This window comes from Tilletiaria anomala (assembly GCF_000711695.1).
Source record: "Tilletiaria anomala UBC 951 chromosome Unknown K437scaffold_34, whole genome shotgun sequence".
Lineage (NCBI taxonomy): Eukaryota > Fungi > Basidiomycota > Exobasidiomycetes > Georgefischeriales > Tilletiariaceae > Tilletiaria > Tilletiaria anomala.
In genome coordinates this window covers 83,832-111,301 of record NW_013546988.1, presented here as the reverse complement: position 1 = coordinate 111,301, position 27,470 = coordinate 83,832, and the positions used below count along the sequence as shown (strand labels likewise).

The window sequence follows — 27,470 nt, the reverse complement described above, 5'->3', positions numbered from 1 at the left end:
TCTGAGAACGAGAACGGTTAGTGTTGTGTGAAGCACCTGCAGTCTGCTTGTGGTGTACGGGTAGAGAGCATGTACGACGATACGTCACGTGGAATGAGCCAACAAAGTCTTAGAAAAATGTGCCCATACGGAGGTGGGAAGATTAGCTTGAAAGCTTAACAGCTTAACACATGATGTCCAAGACGTTTCATCACTGTTCGAGCACGCTTCCGATTGAGGTACATGCGTTAGTCGAAACGTCAAAATGCCCCAGTTCCATCACCCTGGGAGCGCGTCAAGGCGTCAAGGCTTCGGTGCGGAGGTATCCCTTCCTTGTACTCACGCTCATCATCGGGTAGTAGATATGCTCATGGGAGTCATCGAGCCGTAGGGCGGCGCATCGCGGCAGATGGCAGTCCTTTGCAGACTATGACTGGTAAGAGGCACGGGGCTGCATGCGCACACACATCTGATGATGCCGCCGGCGAAGTAGAACACTCTAAAACAGCCTCGTTTGTTGTAAAAGGCACGGCACGGCCGTGGAAAGCGGTAACACGTAAGTCACATCTTAGTCTTTCTTACGCAGACACAACGCCCACATGTTTTCAAATGGCGCCGACCATGGGCGAAAAATGACTTGCCGCAAGATGTAACAGAACGCGACCACACAAGCGAATACTGCGTCGTGAATTCAAACATGCGTATAAATGAGCAACACCTTCAGCCGTTACGTGGCGACCCAGGAGCTCGGTGCATCTGCGAAGCGGGTGGAGCACAGGAAATCTTCACATGTACCGTTCCCTCAGGTGCTGCACTTTGACGTGAAGGCGCCTTTTTCGTGGCGACGGGAGGCGAGCACTGGGAACACTAAGCCGTCGTAGATGATAAGGATGCCCCCTTTGCTGCAGTAGCCGTCTTCAGGTCAGATATGCATGTACGAGGAACCAAATTCGATTGTATACGCAAAGACACCAAAGAAGTCTGGGTAGCAGCGAGCAAGGTCGTGAACTACTGCGGCGGAAACATTGAAGCATCTAAAAACAACTCGCCAAACAGATTTCTCCGTTCAAAAATGGCTACCGCCATGTCTCAGAGAGACATGATATCCCTGCTCTTTCCGCTGCTGTAATCCCAGAAGAACTACTCGACTTTTCTCCCCTGCAAGTAGCCGCGTCGATCATACGCCTCGCTGTCGGAACCGTGGTTGGCTCGATGGACGTTGGCGACATAGATTGGCAGGCGCGGGTCGGGAATCCAGTCGGTGAGGCGCCTACCGGATCTGGGCAGCGTGAGATAGCTGAAGGGCCCGTGTATGATGAACGTGGCGAGCAGGGAAAGGAATATGCAGAAGTTAAGCGTGCAGAATGCGCGGTAGGTGTTCAACGGCCAGATGATGCCGTCTGCGTCGCCGTCGAACCAAGCGACGTGTTGCAGACGCAAAAGAGATCGACAACGAGATTCCAGCTGTAAATTCTAGAAAATTCAGCACATTCCGCTGTTTCTGGAAAAGTGCAAACCTTTTGGAGCATCGTCAGGCTTTGCGTCGCTTCTCAGTACTCGGCGTCTGTGCACCGGCCACGGTAGCTGTGCTTGACACTGTACGGCACCTTTCCCTTGGTCTCACCAAGGGTGGTGTTGTTATTGTCAAAAGCTGTGTCCAAATCGAGGTTTCTCCTGAGACCGTGGTGAGCCGCGCAGTCAGCATAGCTCTGGGTATTGGCGATCGTCGACATGATTCCCATGGGAATGAGGACAATGATGGCGATGATCAGAAGCAGCAGCAGCTTTTTGCAAGAGCACTTGCATATGACAAGATGTCTTCTCGAAGAGTTCAGACGAGATGTGGTCGCGCATTTGTCTGATTCGAATCGAAGGCTGCACTGGGAGACGGCAGAGATAAGGAACTGGGAGAAGACGCAAAAGGTTCGGTGAGCATTATAAAGGCTCGCGCCTGGTTTGGAACCACAGAGCACATCACCAGACAAGGGCCAAGCGCTGAATCAATGATAGAGGACCCAGGGAGTTTTGCTCGGTTGCTTTGTGCAGCCAAGACCACTGACAAGAGAGAGGGACACAGGGTGGCCGAGGACCAATCGCAGTTTGTTCGGATGACGCATAATGTAGCATGTTCACCTCAGCATTCGCGAAGCTGACATGCAAACGGACACAGTGACTCTGTATCAGCAGCAAGCAGTCATCCGGAACTTCAAGACTCTTTGGGGTTCGACGTGCAAATGGAATGATGCTGAAACTCGGAAGGGTTTGCAGTTATAATGCTCCATCATCTCAAGCGGCTTTCACCATTGGCCGATTAGCAAGATCTTACCGGTTTGTTTATTTCGCCGTTCGCATCTACGGAAGGGAAAATGATTCACGTGGATAAACCCCTATGTCCATTCCAGTCACGTGAGCGCCATGTCCAACGCTTGTCCCAGTTCCGCAACCAAATCTCTTCCGCTCCAGCTATGAAATTTTCCCTTGCGACATGTGGAGGCGCGCAGGTGAGGCATGGTATATATACGCGAGTTACAATGGATAACTTCTTTCCCTCCTTTCCCTAAGACCTTACTGTGCGTATCTCCTGCATAGCTGCCTTGCAGCGCAGTCACCCCTTGCTTCACTCCAACAGGACAATATCGCTGACTGCATTCACTCCTTGTCTTTTATTCAATTTTGCAACCAACAGCTGCAGAATCTGTGCATACAGTTTTCTACCGAGTCTGGCTTGCTCAACTTTTGAGCCACATTTTTCAAGGCAGACGATGAAACCTTTGGTTCTGTTACATCATACCCTTACGCAGCGAGGACAATGGGCCCTTCTCTCTCGAGAGTCGATGTCGCCCTCCGATGACCTAGCCTCTCTTCATTCTTTTGTTTCACACAAGACCTGCGTATGCTTCTCGGAGCGGCGGGGGGATGTCAGAGGGGAGGTATGATGGCCAAGCTCTGATGCCTTCAATCTTTGTTCAATCTTTTGTAGTTGAAACGATTTTCACTGTATGCAATTTTGTTAATTTTCATACTGGCAATTGTAGCGCTTTTAACGTGTAAACCCTCTGGCTTGCTGTTGTATTCCCTTCGATACTGCGTTTTCGATGATTCGCAGCGATGTAGCTTGTTTGGGACCGCGTGCGTGTGAAATGAGCAAATGCCGCCAAGGACTGGTTCAACCCCTCGCATAGGAACAATAGCATTAACAATACGGCTGCCTGCAGACCGCAAGCCATTTTTCGGCTCAAATGTTGAAACACAAACTCAAGTATACGATTGTTTTGGCGCGTTGCATCTGCCGCAAAGGATGCAATGCTGGAAACATTCAGGTGAAGATGTTCACTTGCTACTGCGTCTGTTTTCTATGACTTGTACCTTGCTCATGCACCTGTAAGCATTGCACTCCGTCTGCTGTTGGCGTCTAGCTTGGGAGTGGAGAATGGGATGGAGTCATGTTCTTCAATACTGAAGTTTGCTCCCCCCTCGGCTTCCTTCGGTACCAAACTCTCACCGCTCACCATTTCTGCGAAAAGGCGGGAGCCGCACTCGCAACGTAGTAGATACATGAATGTAGATCCCACAACAGTCTTTGTACCTAACCCACGCCCCGCCAGCTTAGCTGGGTACCTATAAGCACTTGAACACGTAGCTAGACATGGCTTTGTTAGCTTCTTACCCCACTCTCCGCAGTAGCGTATATGCATTCAATAGCACTCTCCGACCCCGACGGAGGCTCTGGATGCCTGGACACAGGTACACTGCCTGTCTCTCGTTTAATAAATATATATATTATTGATTCTCTATTGTGCCGCGCGTGTCGCCCGAGCCCGATGGGGCCGCTCCGCGGGTGTGTCGAGTGAGACGGCCGCTGTCGAAACAAGACGTGCAAAATGGATACACATGCTCCGCCGCCTCCAGTGTGACCTCCTATGATCCATCGCCATGCTCTTCGAAGACTCGTGGGCTACCAACAAGACTCTCCTCATTGACAAGGTAGCATGTACATGGCTTAGCCGCTAGCATTTGCAGTACAGGCTGTGTTTTTCACAGCTCCAAAGGCAGTGAGGCACACAAGCGCACGCCTGCGCTGAGAGCGGTGAGCAAGCAACGCTAACACGCCCCAGGTGTACAACTACAATCGCAGGCACGTGGGTCGACACGCCGGCTTTGAAAACTCATTAGCCTCGGTTCTGCTTCAAGTGCTCTACAGAAGGCGTCCACAGCGTGGGCCGGCACGAAAGCGCTATATTCAGAGGCTGCCCCTTTCTTTCTCGGCGGAGGTTTGAGGCGGGAAGCTCAGAACAGGGCAAGAGTACAGGCAAGGACCCAGTTTGCAGCCATGTCCGCCCTCAGCAACGCCTCTATTCGCAAGAAGCGCAACTTCAAGGGCCTTCAATTGTCCGAATCGCCGCTGGCCATCCCTACGCCATCACTGACCTCCTCCGCGGGGGACTCATCGGCCGGCCCATCGTCTTCACTGGCTAGCAGCCTCTCGTCCGCTGCGCCGTCGGACGCTTCGAGCTCGCGCCTGTCCGAGTCGACGAACGCGACTGTACGAGGACAGACAAATGGCCTCACGGCGGGAAGCGCCACAGCAGGAAGTAGAGTTGGTGGCGGCGGGGTCACCGCGTCGTCCATCGGCTCGCTGACGGGCCTCTCCACCGCCTACAGCGCAGCCGGCTCGACTGCAACCAGCACCGCCTTCACTCTTCCGGGAAGTGGAGCAAATTACCACAACAAGCTCAGCGAACAGCTCGCCAGTCTGGAGTTGAGTGGAAAGAATGGAGAAGTGAAGTTGGACCTACGGAACGAGGACCTCAAGTTCTTGTCGGAATTAGGAGCAGGGAATGGTGGGACTGTGACTAAGGTGAGCCGCCTGGCCGTCCTCTCTTTCATGGTCACGTCTTATCGCGACTCGCCTCCCCCAACCTCGATAGGTTCTGCACGAAAAAAGCGGCAAGGTGATGGCAAAGAAGGTGGTGTTCATCGATGCGAAACCGACAGTTCGCAAGCAGATTCTGCGGGAATTGCAGATCTTGCATGAATGCAACTCCAAATTCATTGTCAGCTTTTACGGCGCCTACCTCAGCGAACCGCATATCTGCATGTGCATGGAGTTCATGGACAAAAAGTAAGTATTGGCAACCCACCAGCATGTCTCTCCCGAACTCGGAAGGGATCAAGGAGAGGGCTGGCCCAAACTAACCCTGCTTTGTTTCCGTCGTGTTTTACTTTTTCCCAGGTCGCTAGATACAGTCTACAAGCGATGGGGACCAATACCACCAGAAGTCTGCGGACAGGTCGCAGTCACAGTCGTACATGGCCTCACGTACCTGTATGACGTACATAGGATCATTCACCGAGGTCAGCTTTGACCACGTCACGAGTCATGTCGTCCTCCGCCATTGTACCCACTCTTACCTCTTCTTGTGCCTCCACAGATGTCAAACCGAGCAACATATTGGTCAACAGCCAAGGCCAGATCAAAATATGCGATTTCGGCGTCTCTGGTGAACTCATCAACAGCATCGCGGATACTTTCGTCGGGACAAGCACCTACATGAGTGTGAGTAGTAATAGAATGCAAGGCCGTGCGCTCATCTGCAGCAAGAGTTGATGTCTCTTATTCGATCGCACCATAGCCTGAGCGGATCCAAGGGGACCAGTACAGCGTCAAATCCGACGTGTGGTCGCTAGGGGTGACATTCATCGAGCTAGCGCTGGGTCGCTTCCCCTTCTCAGCAGAAGACGAGGATGTGGACGAGGTTCCAGATGAACTAAAGGGCACGCTGTCGCCTACGCGCCCGACGCCGCATGCGGAGATCGAGTCGGCCAAGGAGCGCGCGCGCAGGCGACGAAGCAAAGGAGGTGTCACACTTGAAGGCAGCAACGCGCAGATGAGTATTCTCGATCTACTGCAGCATATTGTCAACGAGCCGTCGCCCAAGCTACCTGATTGGCCCGACTTCTCGAAACTCATGCACGACTTTTCGGCGAAATGCCTGCTTAAGGACCCCGAGGCGAGACCGTCCCCGAAAGATCTGCTATCGCACGCGTACATCAAGCAGAGCGAACAGTCCACGTACGATGTCGTCGCATGGGTCCAGCAACTGGACTGAAAGGCTTTTCTACATAGTTAAGGGTCCGCGGGTCCAGGACGCCCCCTTCCCCTTCCCCTTCCCTCTGAAACGAAACCAACCCAATTCTGTATTCTTAATCATTGACGACATACATCAACCTGAGCAATGTCCTTTGGGCATACGCAGCCAACTCGGCCTCATATATATCCAACACACCCAGGGGAACAGAATGAAACGGTATGTCAAATTGCATGCAAAGACCCTGGTATGGTACAGAGACCGGATGTATATACGGATACATGCCACACAACGGCGCGGGACTGGAGGCAGGAGAACAAATGCAGTAACTTGGAGGGAGTGGAAAGAGTAGACAAATAATGTCTTTTTTCTTGGAGGACAAGGACGGAATAAATGCAGCGCGGTAGGGCGGGCGAAAGTGTTGAGCAGATATTTGCAGTTGAAGGATAGTCGGTAGCCTTGTGAGGCTGTGGGTTGCCATCGTGGCAGTGAACGGATGGATGCAAGACGGGGAGCGCAAAGCTGGCGAGGCGATCGCCGAATAAAGGTCCGTTGCTGTGTCAACGTTCGATCCGCGGTCAAGTCGAAGCAGAAGGTAAAAAAGGGGGGATGACTAGAACTACTAAAGAGGCGCTTAGGTCGCGCTCAACCTTTTCTCAAACTGCGTGCGGATCCAAGTCGTCCGTCGAACGCTGCGGCGTCGCCGTGGGGCTGGCGCCATGGTGGAAAGTAGGCTGCATGCGGACCTCCGCTGCAGGCGCCAGGAAGCCGAAGTTAGCGTGCTGGTGCGGGTAGCTTTGCATCGGCTCGCTGTTTCCGGCCCATAGAGGCTGTTGCGGCGGGTAGGCGCGATGCGCGGGAGCGAGGAAGGCAGTCGTCTCGTGTGGATACTGGTTGTTTTGCTCGCGAGTCTCGTGCTGCGACTGGAAGTGGAAGTTGGATGGCGCCCGTGGAGGCCGCTGTTGCGCGTATGGGTAGTCGCGATACGGCGTCGCTTCAGGCTCCGACCGGTAGTCTTGACGTTCCGCCGCTGCGACGGCAGGAACAAGTGCAGGGGCAGGGGCTTCTTGTTGCTGTTGATGCTGCTCTGGCTGGAAGGCCTCGCTGGACCCCTGCTGTGGCTCATGTTGTCGATGAGCAGGCACAGGCTCCGCCTCGAACTGCGGCGTGCCGAGCAGGTAAGCTGACGAGCCGCCTGAGGGGTTAGTCATGTGTGACGAATGCGCGTAGTTGGAGCTCGCCTCTGCCAATGGCGGTTGCGGCTGCGGCATCTCCTTCTCTGCCACTTGCGGAAGAGCAGTTGACATCGCTACTCCACCACCACCAGCAGCAAGAGCGCCTGCTGCAACAGCGACAGCGTTGTCCTCTTCCTCCGTCATCGACTCGAATTCATGCGCCGATTGTCCATCCTGCTGTGACAGCGCGGAGAGGATCTGCGCCTGCTCGTCCCGCGACTTGAGCTCGAAAGATGGATGACGGTTGAGGTACGCCTGCTTGATGCGTCGAGCGTCCTGGTACGGCGTCGACGCAGAGAGGACGCCGAGGCTGCTGCTGCCGCCAACGCCATGCCCGGTACTGTTGGCGCCAAAGTCGGCGCGCTGCGCAGCTGCGAGGCCACCCTGGTTGTGCGCATGCATCACGTCGTCCTCATCAAAGACGCCGTGCATGCGGTGCACTTCGCGCGCCTTGGCAAGCTGCGCATCGGACCAGATGGCCGCCTCGTCGAGGCTCGGCGAGCGGCTCGTGCCTTCCTTCTCGGCACCCGAGGCTATAGCGAGCGCGTGGCGCTTCTTGCGCTGCCGCTTCAGGTACAGGACAACGAGGACCATGATCCCGGCGATGCCCGCGATGCCACTCAGCACGCCAATCAGTGCCTGCAGCCCCGAAGTGAGTCCGCTGGGGTTGGCTGTTGTGGAGACAGGGTCTGCGCCAAGAGACTGCTTGAGCACGCGGACTTGGTACTGTGTCACGTCGTGAAAAGGAAATATCGTCAGCGTGTGGGGCGGAGATGGCAAAGAGCAAAAAAGTCAGCTCACGAATTGGTCCCGAGCAAATTTGGGGTCAGTGATAAGCGGCCGGATGCCGATTTGTGGATCGCAGATGTCGCTGGTCTCGTTTGTCGGCTTATGGACAAGATCGTCGCAGCTGAACACGCTGAACACGCTCCGCATGCTGTGTCGCAAGATCAACAAACAAAAGATCGAAAAGGGGAGCACAACGCGCGGTCAGCAAGGTGCAAACAAACAAATAAACAAAGAAGTCAAGATTTCTTCTTTGTTCACTCTTCCTTTGAACCTTTTCGCAGCAGCACAGGCCGCCGGAAGGGAGCGGCAACTCACAAAGGTGCGCCGATGACAAAATCTGCGCCGAGCTTCTGCACGCCGCCGACGACTCCCTGGTCGATGGCCTGGAAGCCGCCAAAGCAGTAGTTCGGGTCGCCGCTGGTCTGGTGGATATTGGCGTCGAGCGGGTGGATGGGGACCTGAACACTGCTTGTGCCTAGATAGAGTGTAAAGTTCATCATCAGGTCGCACGGGACGTAGTACCCCCCGTCAGAGCCGGGCTGGTAGCCGTACGCCCCATACACCTGATTCAGTACGCTGGTCGGCGCAAGTGAGAAGGGCGTGCCGGTCGAGAAGGTGGCGAGCGGGTACTGCGTGCCCATCGACCCTCCGAGTGAGAGCGGGACTGTGTTGCCGCCGACGTCGATGGTCATCTGCGTGAGGTAGGTGCGCCAGTGCGCCGCCGACGATATGGATCTGGACGAGGAGCCGTCTCCCGAGTCGCTGCCGCTCGCGGGGGTCGAGGGCACCTTGTCGAATGTTAGCTGGCTCATGTTGGTCGCGTACGTCGGGTCGAGCGAGCTGATCGTCAGCGTGCTGTCACCTACTCCGCCCTCGGAGGGCAGGCGCTGCAGGCCAACGCCAATGTAGCGCGCGCCGAGTGGGCGGCCGGACCAGATGCCCGTGAGAATGCTGCCGGTGGACGAGGCGTCCGAGACGTCGTTTCCCGGGTTTGAGTTGCCGGTGTTGTCATACAGCAGGCGCTGCAGCTCGCTTGCGAGCGGCAGGCCGAGGCCGACGATGCCGGTAAAGTTGCCCGCGCCGAGCGGCTCGTTGGTGACCGTGCTCGCCGAGCCGAGCGCCTGCCGTACCAGCGTAAGGTCCGTGCCCGGTACGAGCACGTTAGATGTGACGATCGAGCCGGACACGCCGCCCTGGACGTACTGAATGTCGAAGCGAATGTTAAGGTTGGGTGCGTCGCGCGAGTCGAAAAGCTGGACTTTCGACGACGATGTGCTCGAGCAGGAGTCGGACCGGCAGCCAGTGCTCGCCACCCAGAGGTCCGAAGAGCCGGTGTCTACCTGCAGGTTCAGCGTCTGGTGGTTGATGCTGATAGGCATTGTGTAGATAAGCTGGCCGCCACCTCCGAGATGAGATAGGACGATGCGGGACGTGTTGCGGTAGCTCGACGGGTCTGTCAGGATGCCGTTCGCCGAGCCTCCCGCAGCACTATCGTCACCAGATCCTGGGTTAGGACTCCCTGCTACGCCATGCGCTGTCGCTGTAGACGACGAGGAGGCGGTGGCGGCAGCAGGGCTGGTCGACGCCCCGGTCCTTGGACCGGTGGTTGTCGCAGTCCCTTTCGTCGAGGCGCCACCACCTACTGCATCGGTCTGTATTGAGCTACGCGTGTCAGTACTCGCGCCGGTAGCTGGCGAGCGGGTCGTAGACCCCTGGCCACCTGGATTTGCCGAGCTACCACCACCGCCCTGGTTGGCTTGGCGAGCCTGCCAAGCGGGGTGGTCAAGAGGACGCCGACGGGGCCGCCGATGTTCTGTTAGTCTCTTGTCGGAAACCATGGCAGCTGCTGTCCAGTACTGGCACCGTTCCGAATGAGGAGAGGGGTGGTGGTGATCAGAGACGCAGTCGAAAAATGGTGGGCGTGAATTCAAGCTAGGGGGCCTGCTGATTGAAGCGGGAGCAGGGGCGAATATCGAGATCCAGCGATGCAGCAGACGGGGAGTGTGCGTGGGGAGCGTGCTGCAGGCGGGGGCCCACCAGACTGCTGTTCCCGGCCCCGACCGCGATGGTGCGCTACCCTGCTGTGAGCACCCGAGACAAGCCGACGAGATGAGAGGAGTCAATGTATGCTGCGTACTCGTTTCACTCTTTTCTTTGCATAGCTAAAAAGGGGTGGAGCGATGGGGATGAGCTGTAATGGAGAACACCATGAACTCTACGTTAGAGGGACTGAGTCGAAAACGGGAGGGGGCAAGTGACCAACGAAGAGTGGCACAGCATCAGTTCCTATTCTTTTTTTATTAATAAAGGAGCACAGCATATACACTCCTCCTGCGCCTCGTCACGGTTGCTCCCTCTTGTATTCTCCTTCTCCACCGTCAGTCACCACTCCAAAAAAATGCTCCCGCTCACTTTTGGGTAAAAAGAAAGCCCATTAGCCAAGCGTTGAACAATATATGTACACTGGCCAGATGCTGCCTAATTTTTTGGGTGCTTGTGACACCCGCTCCATCCAACTGTTATCTAGGACGTGTGGTGTTCGGTGACTCGCGGAATGCTTCCAGCAAATCACCAAATGGAAGTGTGTGGAGAATGTGTATGAGCAAACTTGGTCCCCTCTCCATTCGGTGGAGCAAGTACATGCAAAACTCTTTTATTCCAATTCCATTCCCTTGCTTGGATCGGGCGGCACCGTTTGCACCACTGCGTTGTAACAAGCTCAAGTGGCCTGCCGCAGTACGCCCCCCCATTGGCATATCCACCAGTGGTGTCTCCCTCGTACCTCTTGTGGTGGACTATGCGGTATGCATGTGCATTCTCCTTGGACATGTATGAATCTAGCCATTATCCCTGCCTTCATAGAGTGCCCCTGAACTTCTGGGATTGGTCTGCTGTGACCACCGACGCTTGCTACACAACTCTTCTTTTGGCTCTCCCATGTCATTGAGCATCCCATCTGTTGCATTGACCAGTCGGAGTGCAGGAAAATGGTTGAACTCCTCTTCAATCTTCACCCATCGTCGAACGCGCACCCTGCACCTTGTCTCCTCCTGCATTCCCTACAAGGCTTGTACTAATTCGGCTCCCCAATCGCGCTCGGACGCGGGTCTGTCGCGCAGACCAACAAGGGCCGCTGTGATCAAACGAGTTTGGCAGTCATGGTTACAGCTCACCGTGTCGTGCATACGTAGCAAGTGAGAAGAAGATTCGCCATACATGCATCTTGATTTGCTGTAGGTGCATGAACGCGGCTGACCGTCATTGTGTCATATTTGGCAGCAGCCTGCAGCAGTGGCTGCTACTAATAAGAATTGACGTTCTGAGACCCTAGTAGCTGACAAGCAGTCGCCCTCCCTCGCTCCTCGCAGTGGAAGCGAACAACAGGCAACGGTCAACAAACACGCAAAAATCACCAGCGCCGATGGGCTTCGCAGCACATGTTGCCATTGGACTAACCGCAGTTGCCGCTGATCGTATCGCATTCACTCCCGACGGCTTGCCTGTGTATCATCTTTGCAACGAGCACCAATGTGTTCAACGGGACTAGCCCGGAACGCGGAGTCTCTGCTTGGTCGTAGCGACCTGGGTAGCTATGACTTGTCTATCGATAGAATACCATTCGACAGTGCCATGTTATGACTTGTACGCTGTTGCTCCCGCATTGGCTACTGAGCGGACCCGTCACCATGATCAATCATATCGGCCTGTATTGGATGGGTGGATGGGGAACTGATTATGAGAGCGACGTAGTATATACCAACTGACATAGATGATGAGTACACGTCTCCTGCTCGAGTCTATATCAGAGCCTGCTTGCTTGCAATGAGCGACGACGACGGCTGTGCAAAATACAACAGGCCAAAGTTGACGGCGGAACTGCGACGCTCGTCGTCTCTCTCCAGAGAAATGGGCTGAAGCTCGCGCGACTCTCCCCTTGCGCTCGCGCAGGGATAATGTGTTCGGAGAGAGCAGAGAGGGGCAGCGCCGGCCGTGCTGTCTGGGCACTGCCCCAGCCAAATGAGCACAATACGGGCATTCCACCAGTCTCCCTGCCACCTCTTGGCTTGTGGCCGTCATCAAGTCGTCATCACACCTGCCGGTCCAGCAGGCCGCAGGTGCTGGCCTCAAGCGACCTCCCTCCCCGCGAACCACGCACGAAGAGACAGAGAGGGAGAAGAACACCGCCTGTGCGCAACAACCCCCCTTCCCCAAAAGCGCGCACAGAGAGAGACTCTCTGCACAGAGTACACACACCTCTCCATCATCGCCACTCAAGGGTTATGTTTGCTTCGCGTCTCCAATCCATCTCCAGCTTGCAACCACACAGAGAGTCCAAGCAACTGTGATAGCCATCAGCCAGTCCAATCCTACAGCTATCTCTTCCTCCTTCTTCCTCGTCCACTTTCGACACATACGTTCACTCTTCGCTGCACAAGTCCCCTTTTTCAGTCTTGAAAAAAGCAGTACCAGCAGCAGGGGAAGGATCCAGGTCTCTGATAAAGGTGAGTGTCCTCGACCCAGCGCTCAGGCCACGTCCTCCTTTCGTTCTTTGCTGCAAGAGGGAAACAGGCGCACAGGAGGGATATCAATGCTGTGCCGCCGCTCGTTCACCCCTTACGCCCAAGCCAAGGCTAGGCCGCGTAGACACGCCTTGGAACGCGGAAAAGGGGAGGGAACGGAAGGAAAGGGAAGCCCACAGCAACCCCCTTAGGGCCGGGTGTGCCAGCTTTCCCTTCCACGTCCTCCCTCGTTGCTCATGCCTAGCGCTGGACTGCTCGGGATTCAGCCACGAACCTGCGCAACAGCTCCAGAAGGCAAGAACGCAGGCGAAGAGGAAACCCATCGGTTGCCTTTACCCGTAGCGACAGGGGTAGCGACAGATAAAGAGGTGCCTTTCGTGTGAGGAGGGTTCAGGGGTTCGACGAAAGAAGCGGCCTGCATCTTCGTGCGCATACAGCCCATGGAAAGGGAGACGCTAGGTGTGCCCCATCGCTCGCTTTACTCGACCGACCGTGCTGGGCCATCGGCTGATGTGGTAGATAGTGGCGATGCGAGCGCGAGATGGTCCATGCGGAGCAGCGCGCTTGCATCAAACCATTGTCAGACAAGATCGCACCTTGTACCTGCCTGGCTCAATGTGCTCGGGGCTTCCTTACGGCACTGCCGAGTATTAGGCTCACGCCGACTGCCCTTGTCTTCCTTCTTCCCTTGCACCACCCCCTCTGCGCAACGACTGCATCGGCCCGTCACCTTTGCGCAACCCAAATTCTACCGCCGCCGCCGTGACACAAGTGTGCCTTCGTATTTCACTACACGCATAAAAAGCAACAGACACAATGGCGGAAATCAGACGCAAACTCGTCATCGTCGGCGACGGTGCTTGCGGTAAGACGTGCTTGCTCATTGTCTTCAGCAAGGTCAGTTTGGCATACTGTATGCTCGCTCAGTGGCGCATTTGTGTTCGTTGCCTCGCTTGAGAATACTTCTGCTGACATTGAGCGCTTGAACGTGGATCATCGCCAACAGGGAACCTTCCCGGAGGTACGCAGAAACTCGATCCCGCCTCGCGCTGCGAGTGGCATGCTGACTTTAGCCCTCCCTGCGTCTGATCGTCGCCCGCTATTCTCTGCTTGATGACATCGCTCGCAAATGACAGATCTACGTCCCGACCGTCTTCGAGAACTACGTCGCAGGTGAGCAGCAGCATTGCTGCAACTTCACCCCGTTTCATCGGATCGTGCGCTGACTGCCTGTTCATCGTTGATGACGATGATGGTGCAGACGTCGAGGTCGACGGCAAACACGTTGAGCTCGCGCTTTGGGATACCGCCGGACAAGAAGACTACGACAGACTACGACCGTTGTCGTACCCAGACTCGCACGTCATCCTGATCTGCTTTGCTGTTGACTCACCCGACTCGCTGGATAACGTGCAGGAGAAGGTCCGTCGGCTAGCTCGAAGAGTGTGGGAGCGCTTCCACGTGGGCTGACGCAAGGCACACATGCTGCTGCGCTTTTCCATCTCGTTTTGTTTGCATACAGTGGATCTCGGAAGTGCTGCACTTCTGCCAAAATCTGCCCATCATCCTCGTCGGCTGCAAGAAGGACCTGCGCCGTGACCCGAAGATCATCGAGGAGCTGCGAAAGACTTCGCAAAGGCCCGTCTCGCCGGAGGAGGGCATGGCCGTCGCGCAAAAGATTGGCGCCGCACGGTACCTCGAGTGCAGCGCCAAGACGGGCGAGGGCGTAAGGGAGGTCTTCGAGCATGCCACACGGGCGGCGCTGCTCAGCAAAGGCAAGCAGAAGAGGAGCGGCGGAAAGTGCCTCGTTCTCTGATCAGCAAGGCACGATAGCGCAGCAATGGCAGGAAAGGGGGTCACGAGCGGGCGAGCAGGTGCAGCTTTTGTCTCCTGCCCCGCCCATGCCATTGTCCTGCTTTTCTCTGCGATGACAAGAACGACCCCACAGCACACTCTTCCTTCCTCAGTTTCATGTCCACCACCACATCTGTTTTTCTTCTTTTGGCTATGCTGTTGGAACGTCGCTCAACGATCGGAGGCGGAACCGACCGGCTGTGCGCTTGGCCGCGCGTATTCTCTTTTTTCGCTTGAGAGCTTCCACGATCCGATCTTGTTCGCAGCTCCCTGAATACATACACACACCGCTTTCACCCGTCGTACGCCGTCCGCTGTCCGCCAAGGATCACGTACCTCATCATCATCATGACTATCGATTACTGCCGTCATCACCGCCGCCAAGCACAGTGCTGCGCCCCCTGTCATCACCGCCACATCGCAGTGCATCGCCAACAGCTCCGCACATCGGACGCCTCTGCAAGGCTCGCCCTCGGCCAACGCTCTGTCGCGCCTGAGACTGGCTGGGTTGATGATGGACGGATAGAGAATGGACGCACGCACGCACACATGCGTGAACGTGTACTCGTCCTCCCTCTCTCTCTCACTTCCCACCTGTCCCTCTCTCCTCACGATGATGTAGTCTTGGAACAAACACTCGACCACTAGCGACTGATTTGACTGACGCAGCCCAGGTTCCGGTTTCGCGCTCCAAAATGGCGCTCCAGGGCGGGCCCTGCGGGCGTACATGACGTTTGATCGCGCTTTACAACGTACGTACATCCTCGTCGATGTACAAGCGCTTTGTATGTACGAGTGAGCTACCCGAATGCCGCTTGATGAAATGGAGCGATTCTTGTTCTTCTTTCCCAGCAGGTATGGGTTGTCCTATGATTAGGGTTGCCCATGTGCGTGTTCTGCTTGAGCGCCGGAGAGAGGGGGGAAGGGATATTGGGAAAGGTCCAACCCGCAAATAGGGGCGTCTCGAATCAAAGGCAGGAGTGAAGTGGATCGAACGAGCGGCCAGAGATCCGTGTACTGCTGCACGAATTGAATGAATCCCTCCATCTCCCCGGCCCGTCGCCGAGCGCGATGACGCCGATGAGCGATGGGTGGGGCAGTTGCGGCCAAGAGGTTTCTGTGTACGACAGCTGAACGCGATGAACCAACAAAGGGATATGTCTGTGTATGTATGTGAGTGGGTGCCTCCTTCTCGGCATCTATGGGGCATGCTCCAGGGGACCAGGACCCATCTTCTGGTTACGAACCGATTTCGATGTCAGCGAAGTTCGGTGGGAGCCCGCCTCACTGTTGCCAACCAGGCACTTGACCTGTATAGTTCGTTCTGTCACATGTGTTTGGATGATCACCACAGACTCGTGCGGTGACGCCTGCAGCAGCATTAACTGCACACTCGTCTCATGCCCGGGTTTCGCGCTCCTCTTCTATCCAACATAGCCCCAGCTGGAGATGCGTCCAGATTCCCTTTTTCTTTCTTTTTCTTTTTTTCTTTTCCCCCTGTTGGCTGGCACACCTGCTGCGCCAGCTTCACATCGCAATCGCTTGCTGTGACTGGGCCAGTCCATCGCTCATCGCCCTCTCATCAGCCAAGGATCATTAACCATGACGGGATGATGGATCATACAGCGGCAAGGCTCTTCGTCACCGCATCGACCAACCTCCCGGCCAGCATACAGCCCCGCCCTGATGTGCACCACGGACCTCACAGCTCCTGCGCTCGAGTAGTAGGAAGGACGAACTCGGCATCGCTGCCAGACACTCTACCACGAAAGGCATCCATACCGCACCTGTCTCCTACCTCCTGCCTTCTGCCGTCGGCTCCACCCCCTTGGGTCCCAAGCCACACAACCCGCAATTGGCCTTTCTCTGCCTCCTCGGCTTTCAGAAGTGCGGTCTGCGTGTACAGTACCCTTGCACGTAGGCCAGGCTTCCGTGTCGAGCATTGCGGGTGGAGCTAGATTGGGTGCAGGCGCGACATCCGAGCCCTAAGGACGCGAACAGATTGTAGAGCGCGACAGGGTCACGCCGGGAGGTCTACGGGAGAAGCATTCGGGCACCCTGGGCCCTCCTTTCGCATCCAGCGTGCTAGACGTGCAGGGAGAGTGTGCCGGAGAGCTTTAGATGGAAAAGAGAAAGGGGACGGAAAGGAACGTGCTGGCCATGCCAGCAGAAGTACAGTTGTACCTCGAGGACCGCGACAATTTGTCGTCACCACCATCCTCGAACCGATTACAGAAGCAGCACACCGCCGCTTCCATTCGTGCAGTAAAGCAACAGGCTGCCCAAAAGCCAGTCGTCGACATGCCATCCCCACCACCAGCACCACCAGCACCACCAGCGCCGGCGCCGACACGAGCAGCTACGTCCGCCGCCGTCCTCCACGACGACTCGGACGGGAGCCGCATCGAGCACCTCGTCCTGCAGCAGGACGAGCTCGAGGTGGCCATCCGACGGCGGAACACAGCCTCCTCGTCCAAGGATACGATTGCTGGGCCCTTCTTTGCGCGCAGCGAGAACGACGTTCTCGCCCTCAAGCGCACCCTGTTGGAGAGCGAGCGAGAACGGCGGAGAAGCAAAGGTCGCAGCAGCAGCAGCAATAGCAATGGAATCAGCAGCAATAAAAAACGGGATAAGGGCTTCCTGCAGAAGCGAGGGCAGCATGCAATCGAAGAGGTATTAAAAGCACAGCAACGCGAGCAGTTACTCGGCCCGTACTTCCGCGATAGCGGCCACGAGGGCATGATGCTCGAACGCCAGACGGCGCAAGAGAACGAATGCTTCGTAGGTAATGACGTCCTCAGCTGTTACCCAACGTCAGATACCACGGTCGTACAGGGATCCTGGAGCAAGGTGAGTGTATGCGCATCGCATGATGTGCTGCTGCGCTCATCGCGACAGATGGGTGCCTGGTTGTTTGTGCTTTTGTTTGTCTGACTGTATGCTGACAGCTTTGCACACGCTCCCTCTGCCTGTGATTACTTCATCACCGCCACTCTTGGTGCTGCTGCTGCCGATCCAGTTCATCTGGAACAACAACTACCCTCGCTTCCGACAGATTGGCGCAGTCGACGTCTACCTGTACCGGCAAGACACAGATAAAATGCAGACGTCCTGGCTCTCGCTGGACAACAACCTCGGCCGCCTGTCCTTCTCGCCGAACGACCCATGGTGGGCGGACCGGCCGCGCGCGCAGGAGTTGTCGATGGGCCAGAATATGAGCTGGCCCTTCTACTTTGTTATCACCGCCGCTGGGCTTGGCCTCGACTCGGACACGATCAGCCGCTTGTCGACGTTCAGCGCGATTCAGACGGCGCCCCCGGCATCCGTCGTCGCTGCACAGGCCGCGTCCTCTTCGCTTTCCGCTGCGGCGTCGCTCTCGTCCGCGTCCGCCGCCCTTTCCGACAGCCGCGCCGTCGCGTCCGCGTCCGCGTCGATCGTCTCTCAGCTTAGCCTATCGATTGAGTCGAGCCTCCGCTCAGAAGGCCTCAGCGGCACGCAGACCGCTGCCGCCGTGCTCACCACGACGCTCCCCAACGGTGCTGTCGTCACAGCCTCCGCGACCGCCGCCGCGAACGGCTTGAGCCTTAGCGGCAACTCCAGAGGCAGCAGCGACAATCTAGCGCTGCCCAGCTACGCCATCGCGCTCATCGTCGTCTTTGGCTTTATCGCTCTCGTCGGCGCGCTTGTCGGCGCCTACTTCCTCTCCAAGGCCGCGCGCAAGCGCAGGGAGCGTGTGCATAGCGGTAGCTACGGCAGCAGCAGCCCGATGATGCACGCCGTCGACGGCTCCCTCACACGTGGGTCGGATGACGCTGCTCTCGCTGCCACTGCCGCGGGCGACGCCGCAGTCGCCGGTGCTGGAGTAGCAGGACTCGGAGCAGCGGGCGGCGCGGCAGGCTGGTCGCGGTCCTCCCGCTCCAGCCACGACTCGCACCCGTTCTCCTCGGACGAAGCGACACGCATGGCCGATGCCTTCCGCAACGCTCTCCGCAAGCCTGAGTTTACTGGCGCTGTGTTTGGCAGCGGCCAGAACAGCCCGAACGAGACGGATTTCGACGCTGACGGTGGGATCGGCGCTGGTGCCAGTGATGCGGGCACAGGCCTCGGCGCGGATGCCTCCGGCGCTGAGGAGGCGGTCGCAACGGGCCTGCTGCGCGACGAACTCGCCAGCGAAGGCAAGGATCTCAAGGCTGTCGAGCGAGGGCGGCCTAAGGTCCACACTGACGCCGGGCTGTAAGGAGGAGACAGTCAATTTCTCCACCGATCCGACCGACTCTCAGCATCTGCGCCTCCAGGATCGCCTTCATCTTGGTCTTGGTATTCACCTTCCGTTCTCATTCTTGCATCACTTGGACAATGTGGGTATCACCGCCTCTTCATCAAATCGGTCCATTCATTCAACCATACTCGGCAGGTGGTGTCTTCTCTCCTCCATTTAACATAATAGATTATTCATGGCGACAAGAACGTACACGTCTCACCTCGCGTGCGATTGTGCCTGCATGGAGGCAAATAAAGACGCATGTCGCCAAACAGACCCCGCCATCTGCCTTCCTTTAGCTACACTTGCTTCTACGCATTCTTTCGGTGCGCCTCTAACTGCTCTGCTGCTGCAGCACAGACGCACAACCTAGCCGCTCCAACATCATTGCCTCCTTTCCGCATCTTTGCCGCCCATTCCCTGACGGTCTTCCGGTTGCACACCGGCACGCACGCGCACCATTTCTCTTGTCGCTTCGTCCAATACGTGATCCGTCATGGCTTCTTCGTTGCCAAGGGACATGATCAATCATTGCCCTCTTGGCCTATTCAACGCCACTGTGCATAGTACACGGTCTCTAAAACCTTGATTATGATACAGTACCCTTTGCCATGGCTTGTGCAATTGTGAACGTATGCGAAATGTCCGTGCATGGTCGGGGGAAGGTACATGCTTCATGCTTGATCTGAGACTGCTTCGTATTCTCCGCGAGCACGGCTGCCACGCCCTCCCAGCCCCTGCTTCAGACCGCTCCACATGCTCCAGCGACGGCCCGTGCCGCCTGGTCCATCGTCCGGGAGGCGAACTGCTGAAGCTGAGGCGTAGGAAGAGCTTTGGAACCCGCCGACTGGAATGTCATACAGCTCTTCGTACCGCACCCCAAGCTCGCGACCGCGCGTCCAGAAGTCTTTGCAATTCGCGAGCACACCCTTGTCGAATGGATTTCCGGCGGCGGATGCGCGCTTCAGACCTTCACCGGCTTTCCCGCGTGTGTAGAGGTCCAGTCCGACGACGCTAAGCAGGCAGTTGCTGGCGCCGCAGAGAACGTCAAGGAAGCAACGCTTGCCGCCGCGGTGACCGCCATGAGCACCGTGGCTCCCCCGGCCGGCCACTCCGTCTCCATCGCTATCTTCATGCCCGCCGGCTGCAGCAGCGAGACTGCCAGCAGCGCCAAGTGCGGCTGCGCGCTGCGCCATGAAATTGGACTGCGTGACCATCGAGCTGCCGCCTTTCCCACCCATGTAACCGTAGCGACCTAGATTGCTGACTTCTAATGTGGTCATTTGCCGCGAAATCTGCAATAATTGCGCGCCAAGCAGGATGATTGTCCAGATGAGCTGTAGCGCTGCCCATGCACTTGTCGCAAAAAGGAACGTGTCCCATGATGTGGCTGCGCATATTGAAGCGGGTAAGATGCAGCTGGAGACGGGTAACGTGTCGGCTGGTAAGTTGGCGGCGTAATAGGCATAACTCAGGTAGAGGAAGATTATGATGCCGACGACGAGCGAAGCAATGAAGACGAGGAACTGTCGGTGGTTCTCTGCGCCGATGCAATTCGACACCCAGGGGCAATGGTGGTCGTGTCGGGCGACGCATCGCTTGCAGAGCTTGCAATGCTTCGATCTTAACGGACGTCTGCACATGCAGATGACGCAGAAGTTTTGCCCGTTGAGCTTGTACTCTTCCAAAAGCTGTTCGACAAGCAGCCGCCTTTCCGTCTCGGTCTGCGGTTGCAGCGCATAGCCAGGCTCCATGCTTGCCGCGAGGAGAAGGTTCCAACTGCAGAGAAGGAAGACGATAAAGAAGAAGAGGTTCCAGATCGCCAATCCGGGCGTGCCTGAGCGTGTATGCGAGATGGTAACATCAGAGAAAGATTCAGAACGCAAGCTTTCAGCACTTACCTCTGACGAGCTTGACACCCCATTCTATCCCGACCCAAGCGATACTGTCGCTGACAATCGCCAGAAAGTAAGGCGACTTCTGCATAAATTCTGCCTCTTGGGGGTCTAGCAGCACCCGAGTAATAATATGATGCATGCAAAAGAATTCTGCCATCGCAAGCAGAAGACCGGTGTACCACGGCAAGATGGAAAACGTCCAAAAGATCAACCCGAGGAAGAAGAAGGGTAGGAGCAAGATGGCGACCTTGGTGTTGCGTGGATTCAGTGGCCCCCGCCGCTTGCTGCCATCTGCGCAATATCCTGCATCGGCAAGTGCCTTCTCGAGCGAAGGTAAGGACTTCAATTCGATTGCCATTTCTCTTGGGGTCTTGCCTTCATTCTGCTTCATGCTCATATCAGCTCCAGCTACCGCGAGCTGCCGAATGCAAAGCCTATTGCCCTTGACAACGGCCCAGTGCATCGGGCTGAGCCCGAGATGGTCTTGTGTGTAGAGAGAGGCCCCGTGCAAAATGAGTAATTCGACGGAAATAGCATCACCTTGGTATGCGGCCCACATAAGCGCCGTGTGCCCTTGGGCATCCTCCGCATCAATGCCCTCGTCTTTGTTAGGGAGGGCATCGCGATCATTGCTCTCTGCATGCGAGCCGAAAGCTGGTTGTTGCAGCAAGTAGACAAGCGGCATGACGGCGGAAGAATGCGTGACGAGGTGTAAGCTGTTGAATCCTTGCGCATCTTTGAGCAGCGGGTCTGCGCCTCTGCTTAAGAGCAGATGAATGATATAGATGTGACCGGATCGGGCAGCCCACTGCAGTGGACTGGCAACAAGCTCGCCTCCGAGAGCGTCGACATCGGCACCCTGATCAAGCAGGTAGACGCAAACGGGCAGCTGCGCATTGATCGATGCCCAGTGCAACGGCGTGATCCCTTCCTCATCTCTATCCTGCGCGGTCGCCCTACCGCTCTCGATGAGGGACTTGATGGTCGCCAAGTCTCCCCTTTGGGCAGCAGAATGTATTGTCGTCGGCGTTTCAGGTCGTGACGGTGGGACAATGCCTGGTGACGGCGGCTGCTGCCCAAATGACGCGTCTGTCCAAGATGCACCGTGACCAGCTTCGCCGTCCGCCGCTAATGGGTCAACGAGCGTAATGACCGGCTGCGATGCTTTGGCGCCGAGGGACGAGCTAAAGGTGCCCGGCGCAGCGCCAGGGCTCGCCATGCTTGCACGTTGCGGCGCCCCACTAGCTCTGTGTTCTTACTATCGAGCAGCCTAGAGCGTGTGAGGGTAGGCTTGACAAAATGGCAACCCGCGCAAAGCGTTGCACTTCACTGAAGTGCTAGTCTCTCGTAGGCGCCCCGATATTTATCTGAAGCTCTGCTCTGCAAGCTCTTCCTGCGGCGGTTTAGCCGTCACCTGTTGATAATTGAGGAATAACAAAGGCTACACAGTCCACTGGTCAATCTTTGGGGAGGTCGAGAGTATAGACAGGGTTGCCGGAGATGCTGTTGCCTCACTGCATCGTTGACGCGAGATCCGCTTCGGCCATAATAACCGGGCGAAGAAATCTCATTCGACCAAAGTCCAGGGAGACGCTGTGAGCTCATCTTCTTAGGAGAGCTCGACTTCAGCCAGCATCATTTCTTCACGGTCACAACTTCTCTCCTTTGACCACAATTTTGTTTATCACAGTCCATCTGCTCAAGCCAGTGCGCAATGCGTGGCTTTGTATCCTGCTTTAGATGCCTCGCGCCGTTGCGGGAGCTGGCCTCCTCTCCGGCGAGATGGCTTCAGGCGAATCATCCCCGTCGCCCTGAGGGCACAGGCACTCTCTCGGGTACACCATGGACAAGAACGGCCCCTGCACGCGCTACCTCCCGCTTGGGTATTTCAAATGGAGGCCAACTATGGAGTCATACTTATTCAACAAACGCAGCGCCACATGCAAGCGGTGCCACAGAGTCAAGGGGGCTTGGCGCCTTCTCTCTGCTCGCTCTCATCTTCGCTGTTGCCGCCGGAAGTTACGCAGCTGGCTCCATCTACCCTCCTGCGCTGGTCAAACTTGCATTTCCGGATCCAGCTCCGCCACGTCCTGACCGAGCTTCTCCCGAAGGACAAGCGCAAATGGATAAGATCGAAGAGCATTTGCTTCGCTTGCCGCTAACGCGAGAAATCGGGTTGCGCGCAAGTCCAGCGCCACCAACGCAACCGACATCTCCAGCTCAGCCCGTCTCGGTGGTGCAGGAAGGCTTGATGGAAGCGCATTACAAAGCCAGCAGGCCTTACGCTCGTTATCCAGAAGAGCGGAGGCGCCATTCCCTGACTGCCGGCACTCTGCGGGGACCCGGGATGGTTGCAACGCCGCCTCTTGTCTTCACAAAAACTGAACACGGGGCCCGAGTGGAGGGCGGAGCAATAGGAGACGCCATTGCCATCATGCACCTTGGGCGCTCCGTTTGTGGTCATGACGGGGTCATCCACGGCGGCTTGATCGCGACCATCTTTGACGAAGCGCTCGCACGCACTGCTTTTCATGCGCTTCCCTCTAACGTAGGCGTCACGGCCCGCCTCGAGATCGACTATTGCAAACCCACCATGGCGGACCAATTTGTTCGTGTCGAATCGTTCCTTGTAGAAGCCAAGGGACGCAAGGCTGTCGTGCGCGGACAATTGAAGGACATGAGTGGCCAAGTTCTGGCCGAGGCTCATGCCATTTTTGTGGAGCCACGGTTTGCCAAGTTCATCAACAGGCAGATTATTCAAGAGTTCCTCAATTAGACATACAGTCAGAGTCGCTGCTTGGAACATTTACAACCCGTCACATATGCTCCTTATCCAAATACCGTCGTTCCGACTACGGTGCTTTGCTTGCTTCATTTGCGTTTAGAGTTTGCATCATTGCTTTGATCGTATTCATGTCACAATGCTAACGATGCCGCTTGATGCAGTCTTGCTCCATGGTACCAATGTCGTCACGCGCCACTAATGTTTCCTAAGTATTAGCAGTGCTTTTACATACATGTGTGCGACTTTAACTAATGCGATGATGTAAGCTTTGAGCGTTGTGCGATTGAACCTGGCTGGTAGCTGGAGTGCGGTATTGCTGTCGGCCCACGCCGAATGATGCTGTACAAATATTATATCCAAGTTGCTTTTGGAAGGTGTCTAAGCGCGGGAATACTGATGCTAAAGAGCTTGCAGAAGGGGTGATTGAAAAAGCAGGCGTGTCCATCGCGCAGGTCTCAACCAGAAGTGGATCAGTGGCAAGTACTTTGAGAGACGGCGCTGAGTGATCTTATCGGGGCAGATAGCCTCCATAGATGATGCAGGCGAAAATCAGAATGCGATTCCTGGCGATTGAGGTCGAATCAATGGACGGTTGGTGGTCGCGATCGTGTTGCTTCCCTGTCTGCCTTCGAGACGTGGCGAGCCCCCAGAACAGGCGAACCATAGATCGATGGCAAGCGAGGTCGCTTCAGTCGCGGTGATAAGGGTGTCAGAGGCCGCTGATCGGCATCTTCATCTGCGGCATTGAAGCTGGATGTCTGAATAAATGGAGAGGCAAGTGAATAATCGTGCAAGATGTTCCAGCCCTTGAATTGTGGCGAGAGCGCCTGTGAGACCGGTCGCAACCATTGATCCGACGCGCGTCGCAGGGAAGCTCGTGGTATCTCCAGACTGCTCGAAGCAGTCGTGGTGGCACCAAGAACGTGTTCACCAATGTCAGCAGAGAGGTGTGGCTGGCTGCGCATCTTGGCAAATGCCATTCGACGCGGAGCAATCCCTTCCAGCAAAGAGCTTGCGCAAGGGTTCCCTTCCGCTGCTGACACTAAAGATGAAGTGCCGGCGCGACTCGATCGCCTAGGCAAAGGCTCCAGACCCATCGTGGCGCGCGCCCTATCCATGTCGGCCAGTTCTCGTAAGACCCATGTCGAAGTCTTGCTCCGACGTGGTGTGGTGCCGTCTCTCAACAAGTTGTTGATGCTCTCCGGACTACTTGGCTCTGCGCTAGAAAGACTTGTCAAAGAAGCTGCACGGAACGGTTGAAGATGCTTCGTTACGCTAGTCGAAGCCGTGATAGATGGTAGGAAACTGGATGTGGACGATTCAAAGTTATCCTCGCCTGCGTAGACGACGCCGCTGTGCAGGTCTCCCAAGCTCTGACGAGGCTCAGCCATGGACGGAATGTAAGGAGGGACGGGTGGAGGCGAGCGCTCTAGTACCCATAGCCGCACATCCAGTCGAGCAGGCGCTCGTATGGGACCAAACGGTATCGGAGAGTAGACGGTCTTGCGGCGGACCGTCGAAGTCGACCCTCTGTGCTCGGCCATTTCAGGCATAGCAGAGCTGCACACTATCATGCCAGCGGTGTTGTCCACCCTAGTCAACGTCTCCTTCCGCAAACGAATCTGTCTGCTGGAACCGACTGATTGGGCCTCCCGGCTGCGCCTTGGACTCAAGCTCAAGACCTGCGAGCCGTCCCATCGCATGCCTTGCTCGTCCGAGGAGCGTGGGATAATCGGTGTAAGGGGTGGCGGCGGCGACGTGCAAGAGTCGGACGTTGGCGCCCCAGTCCGGCTCGTCACCGTGTCTCGTTGCGAGCACAATTTCCGAATGTTTGACGATCCATTCCGATGTATGTCTGAGCCCATGGACGTGCTGTTATACTTGGCGAAGCCAGCTATGAAGATGTTGCTCCGTCTGTGTTGTCCAGCTCGCTCACTGTCGTTTTGCGCCGGCTCATGTGCGTTTCCTTGCTTGCGTCGATCGCACGACAGCCGTGGCGCCGACGCTGGGTCGAGGTCGCGAACAAAGATACTGCCGATCGTCAAGAGGCCAAAGACACAGGCGCCCCAAGCTGCTGGTAGATAGCTGCTGTAAATGAGTCGCGTGGTGGCTGTGGGACCCTGGAGTGCAGCGCTGAACATCTGGCTGCCGAGCCGGCTGGTGATAACCAAGTAGAGGGTAGCGCCGCAAAGGACGCCAAAATACAGGATTGCCAGGCTGAGGAAGCATCGTCGCATATGGTGGAAGCGAGCAAACGGCGTGTCGGTGGAGGTGATGCGTCGCGTAGCTCGCTTTCTCGCTTCCTTCTGAAGTCGAGGGAAAAAGACTTCCTTGGGCGACCACGGCCGGCTCGGAGCCTGATCCATGGGATTTTCGAGATCAGTTGGGTCTGCGGCCTTTGTGCCTTCGCTCAGCAGAGCGAAGAGCAGCGAGTCCGTGCCTTGACCTGGGGCCGGGAGCGGTCGCCAGTCAGGGTTGACAAGCGTGGGCGATGCGGGTGTGATCACAGACGAGGTGCGCCACTTCTCTCGCAGCGCTTCCTGCTTCTGACGCTTTTCGTCCTGCTGATGCTTCTTTTGCATAGCATTAAGGAGCCTGTGCTGCGTCCTGAGCTCCCGAAAGAGCACAAGGACGAGCCAGCCGGCGCCGAGCGCGTAGAACAATGTGAAGATGCCTGTCCATACTGACCAGATGAGGTAGGTGACACCCAGCAAACCGAATGCGTTGGCTTGCACGTCCCAGATGCCGCTGGCACGGGACAAGAGGTTGTCGAGGTCTTGCTGTGGCAGGGCGGCAGAGGCGTTTGCCAATGTGAGCGTTTGCGCGGACCAAGACTGATAGTCGTCGAATGCGTGGCTGAGCTTGCGCTGTGCCACGGAGGCGGGGGCCAGAGTGCTGGCAATGAGGAGTACTGGCGAGCCGAACGCGATGGTGTTGATCAGGTATGGCTTCAGGTTCCTCCATAAAGAATTGCGCTGCGTGACAAAGTCGCCCTCAAGAGCGCCGGGGGCTGCGTAAAAGGTGCCCCAGCCGCAAAAGGTGGCCCCGAAGATGAGAGGGATCCACGTGCCCGCGCTCAAAATGACGATGTTGTGCTGCAGGTGGCCGAAGCGACGGTCGTAGCAGAGATAGATGGCAATGGTGAGCAAGATCCAGATGATTGTAAAGATGCCTTTGAATATCAAGAAGTTGTTGAAGGCATTCGGCTGTGCGCAGAGGGAAGGAAGGCGTCAGATTGGACGGATCAAGAGGCCGAGCCGTGGGTCATGTGAAAAACTGACCACGACGTACGTCCCATCCGATTTGCGCATGAGTTTGAAAAGCCAAAACTTTCCTTGAATCAGCCGATGTATGACCACCGAAGCTGCGAAGAAGGCAAGTTGCACCGTCAACTCCTTTCAAGGAGAGAAGGTCCTGGCCTGTGCATCCACTCACCTCCCAGCATGAAAGAGATCAGGAGGAAAATACCGATCACTCCCATCTGGATGAAGAAGTTTCTAGGGATCTCAAAGACGAAGAGACGATGCACAAACTCCTCGAGCGCTCGCAGCGCCGCCGCCTGATCGCTCGGATCGCTGGTTGCGGTCAGGCGGCTGGTGATTGTCATCGGAAAGGGAGCATGTAGCCCCGCAGGCTCGTCGAAGCGCCAAAAACGAGCAAACACCACCTTGGTCGCCATTGCGCTTCACCGTTGGTCTCCACTTTGCAACGAGCTGCCTGAGGAAGGTGATGATGGGCGCGGACGTCGGTAGTTTGAAGGGAATAGATGAGTGGCTTACATTTGATGAACCTCTTGAGATGTTTGGTCTGCCTGTACAGTTTGCGTCGTCAATCTACCGGCTTGATTCAAAAGAGTGCAGCTTGACGCCTATCCAGACAGGCGATTCCCTCCGTGGAAAGTACTGAATCGGATAGGTGTGGTCTTGCCAATGGTCGTCACTAGCCACGCCTCCTGGAGGTTCTAACCAAAGTGTTTCCTGAGCGCGTTTGCTTTCTTCAAAGCTTGTAATTCAGGGTGCATGCGCAGCTCTGTCTGTGCGAAAAGAGGATGGGGTCTTGA

General features: G+C 56.4%; 10 protein-coding genes across 10 annotated transcripts; 5 read left to right on the top strand and 5 right to left on the bottom strand.

Moving 5' to 3' along the window:
* Positions 1–781: 781 nt before the first annotated feature.
* Positions 782–1,712, bottom strand: K437DRAFT_278269 (uncharacterized protein; the record flags this gene model as incomplete). The annotated part of the gene is made up of 7 exons (XM_013388167.1): positions 782–894; positions 925–960; positions 1,029–1,039; positions 1,079–1,099; positions 1,121–1,443; positions 1,497–1,515; positions 1,537–1,712. 7 exons carry the CDS (start codon positions 1,710–1,712, stop codon positions 782–784), a joined length of 699 nt encoding a protein of 232 aa, XP_013243621.1.
* A 2,151-nt stretch (positions 1,713–3,863) lies between these two features.
* K437DRAFT_256146 (kinase-like protein) lies at positions 3,864–6,213 on the top strand. The gene is made up of 5 exons (XM_013388166.1): positions 3,864–4,837; positions 4,908–5,101; positions 5,213–5,334; positions 5,412–5,536; positions 5,613–6,213. The coding sequence occupies exons 1-5, from the start codon at positions 4,310–4,312 to the stop codon at positions 6,087–6,089; spliced, it is 1,446 nt and encodes a 481-aa protein (XP_013243620.1). The 5' UTR covers positions 3,864–4,309; the 3' UTR covers positions 6,090–6,213.
* A 60-nt stretch (positions 6,214–6,273) lies between these two features.
* On the bottom strand, positions 6,274–10,249 carry K437DRAFT_294263 (acid protease). Its single transcript, XM_013388165.1, has 3 exons — positions 8,408–10,249; positions 8,105–8,240; positions 6,274–8,029 (listed from the first exon to the last, which is right to left on the bottom strand). Exons 1-3 carry the CDS (start codon positions 9,928–9,930, stop codon positions 6,725–6,727), a joined length of 2,964 nt encoding a protein of 987 aa, XP_013243619.1. The 5' UTR covers positions 9,931–10,249; the 3' UTR covers positions 6,274–6,724.
* A 3,056-nt stretch (positions 10,250–13,305) lies between these two features.
* K437DRAFT_106549 (small GTPase-binding protein) lies at positions 13,306–14,533 on the top strand. The gene is made up of 5 exons (XM_013388164.1): positions 13,306–13,509; positions 13,619–13,633; positions 13,749–13,785; positions 13,874–14,034; positions 14,135–14,533. The coding sequence occupies exons 1-5, from the start codon at positions 13,429–13,431 to the stop codon at positions 14,426–14,428; spliced, it is 588 nt and encodes a 195-aa protein (XP_013243618.1). The 5' UTR covers positions 13,306–13,428; the 3' UTR covers positions 14,429–14,533.
* K437DRAFT_106517 (uncharacterized protein) lies at positions 14,425–15,331 on the bottom strand. The gene has a single exon (XM_013388163.1). The coding sequence runs from the start codon at positions 15,226–15,228 to the stop codon at positions 14,638–14,640; it is 591 nt and encodes a 196-aa protein (XP_013243617.1). The 5' UTR covers positions 15,229–15,331; the 3' UTR covers positions 14,425–14,637.
* A 1,175-nt stretch (positions 15,332–16,506) lies between these two features.
* K437DRAFT_106334 (uncharacterized protein) lies at positions 16,507–19,032 on the top strand. The gene is made up of 2 exons (XM_013388162.1): positions 16,507–17,316; positions 17,486–19,032. Exons 1-2 carry the CDS (start codon positions 16,588–16,590, stop codon positions 18,701–18,703), a joined length of 1,947 nt encoding a protein of 648 aa, XP_013243616.1. The 5' UTR covers positions 16,507–16,587; the 3' UTR covers positions 18,704–19,032.
* Positions 18,846–19,347, top strand: K437DRAFT_106318 (uncharacterized protein). Its single transcript, XM_013388161.1, has one exon. The coding sequence runs from the start codon at positions 18,989–18,991 to the stop codon at positions 19,292–19,294; it is 306 nt and encodes a 101-aa protein (XP_013243615.1). The 5' UTR covers positions 18,846–18,988; the 3' UTR covers positions 19,295–19,347.
* Positions 19,307–22,230, bottom strand: K437DRAFT_273876 (ankyrin). The gene is made up of 2 exons (XM_013388160.1): positions 20,629–22,230; positions 19,307–20,564 (listed from the first exon to the last, which is right to left on the bottom strand). The coding sequence occupies exons 1-2, from the start codon at positions 21,842–21,844 to the stop codon at positions 19,402–19,404; spliced, it is 2,379 nt and encodes a 792-aa protein (XP_013243614.1). The 5' UTR covers positions 21,845–22,230; the 3' UTR covers positions 19,307–19,401.
* Positions 22,181–23,650, top strand: K437DRAFT_256141 (Thioesterase/thiol ester dehydrase-isomerase). The gene has a single exon (XM_013388159.1). The coding sequence runs from the start codon at positions 22,340–22,342 to the stop codon at positions 23,399–23,401; it is 1,062 nt and encodes a 353-aa protein (XP_013243613.1). The 5' UTR covers positions 22,181–22,339; the 3' UTR covers positions 23,402–23,650.
* On the bottom strand, positions 23,601–27,076 carry K437DRAFT_256140 (uncharacterized protein). The gene is made up of 3 exons (XM_013388158.1): positions 26,846–27,076; positions 26,692–26,774; positions 23,601–26,616 (listed from the first exon to the last, which is right to left on the bottom strand). The coding sequence occupies exons 1-3, from the start codon at positions 27,015–27,017 to the stop codon at positions 23,992–23,994; spliced, it is 2,880 nt and encodes a 959-aa protein (XP_013243612.1). The 5' UTR covers positions 27,018–27,076; the 3' UTR covers positions 23,601–23,991.
* Positions 27,077–27,470: the final 394 nt, after the last annotated feature.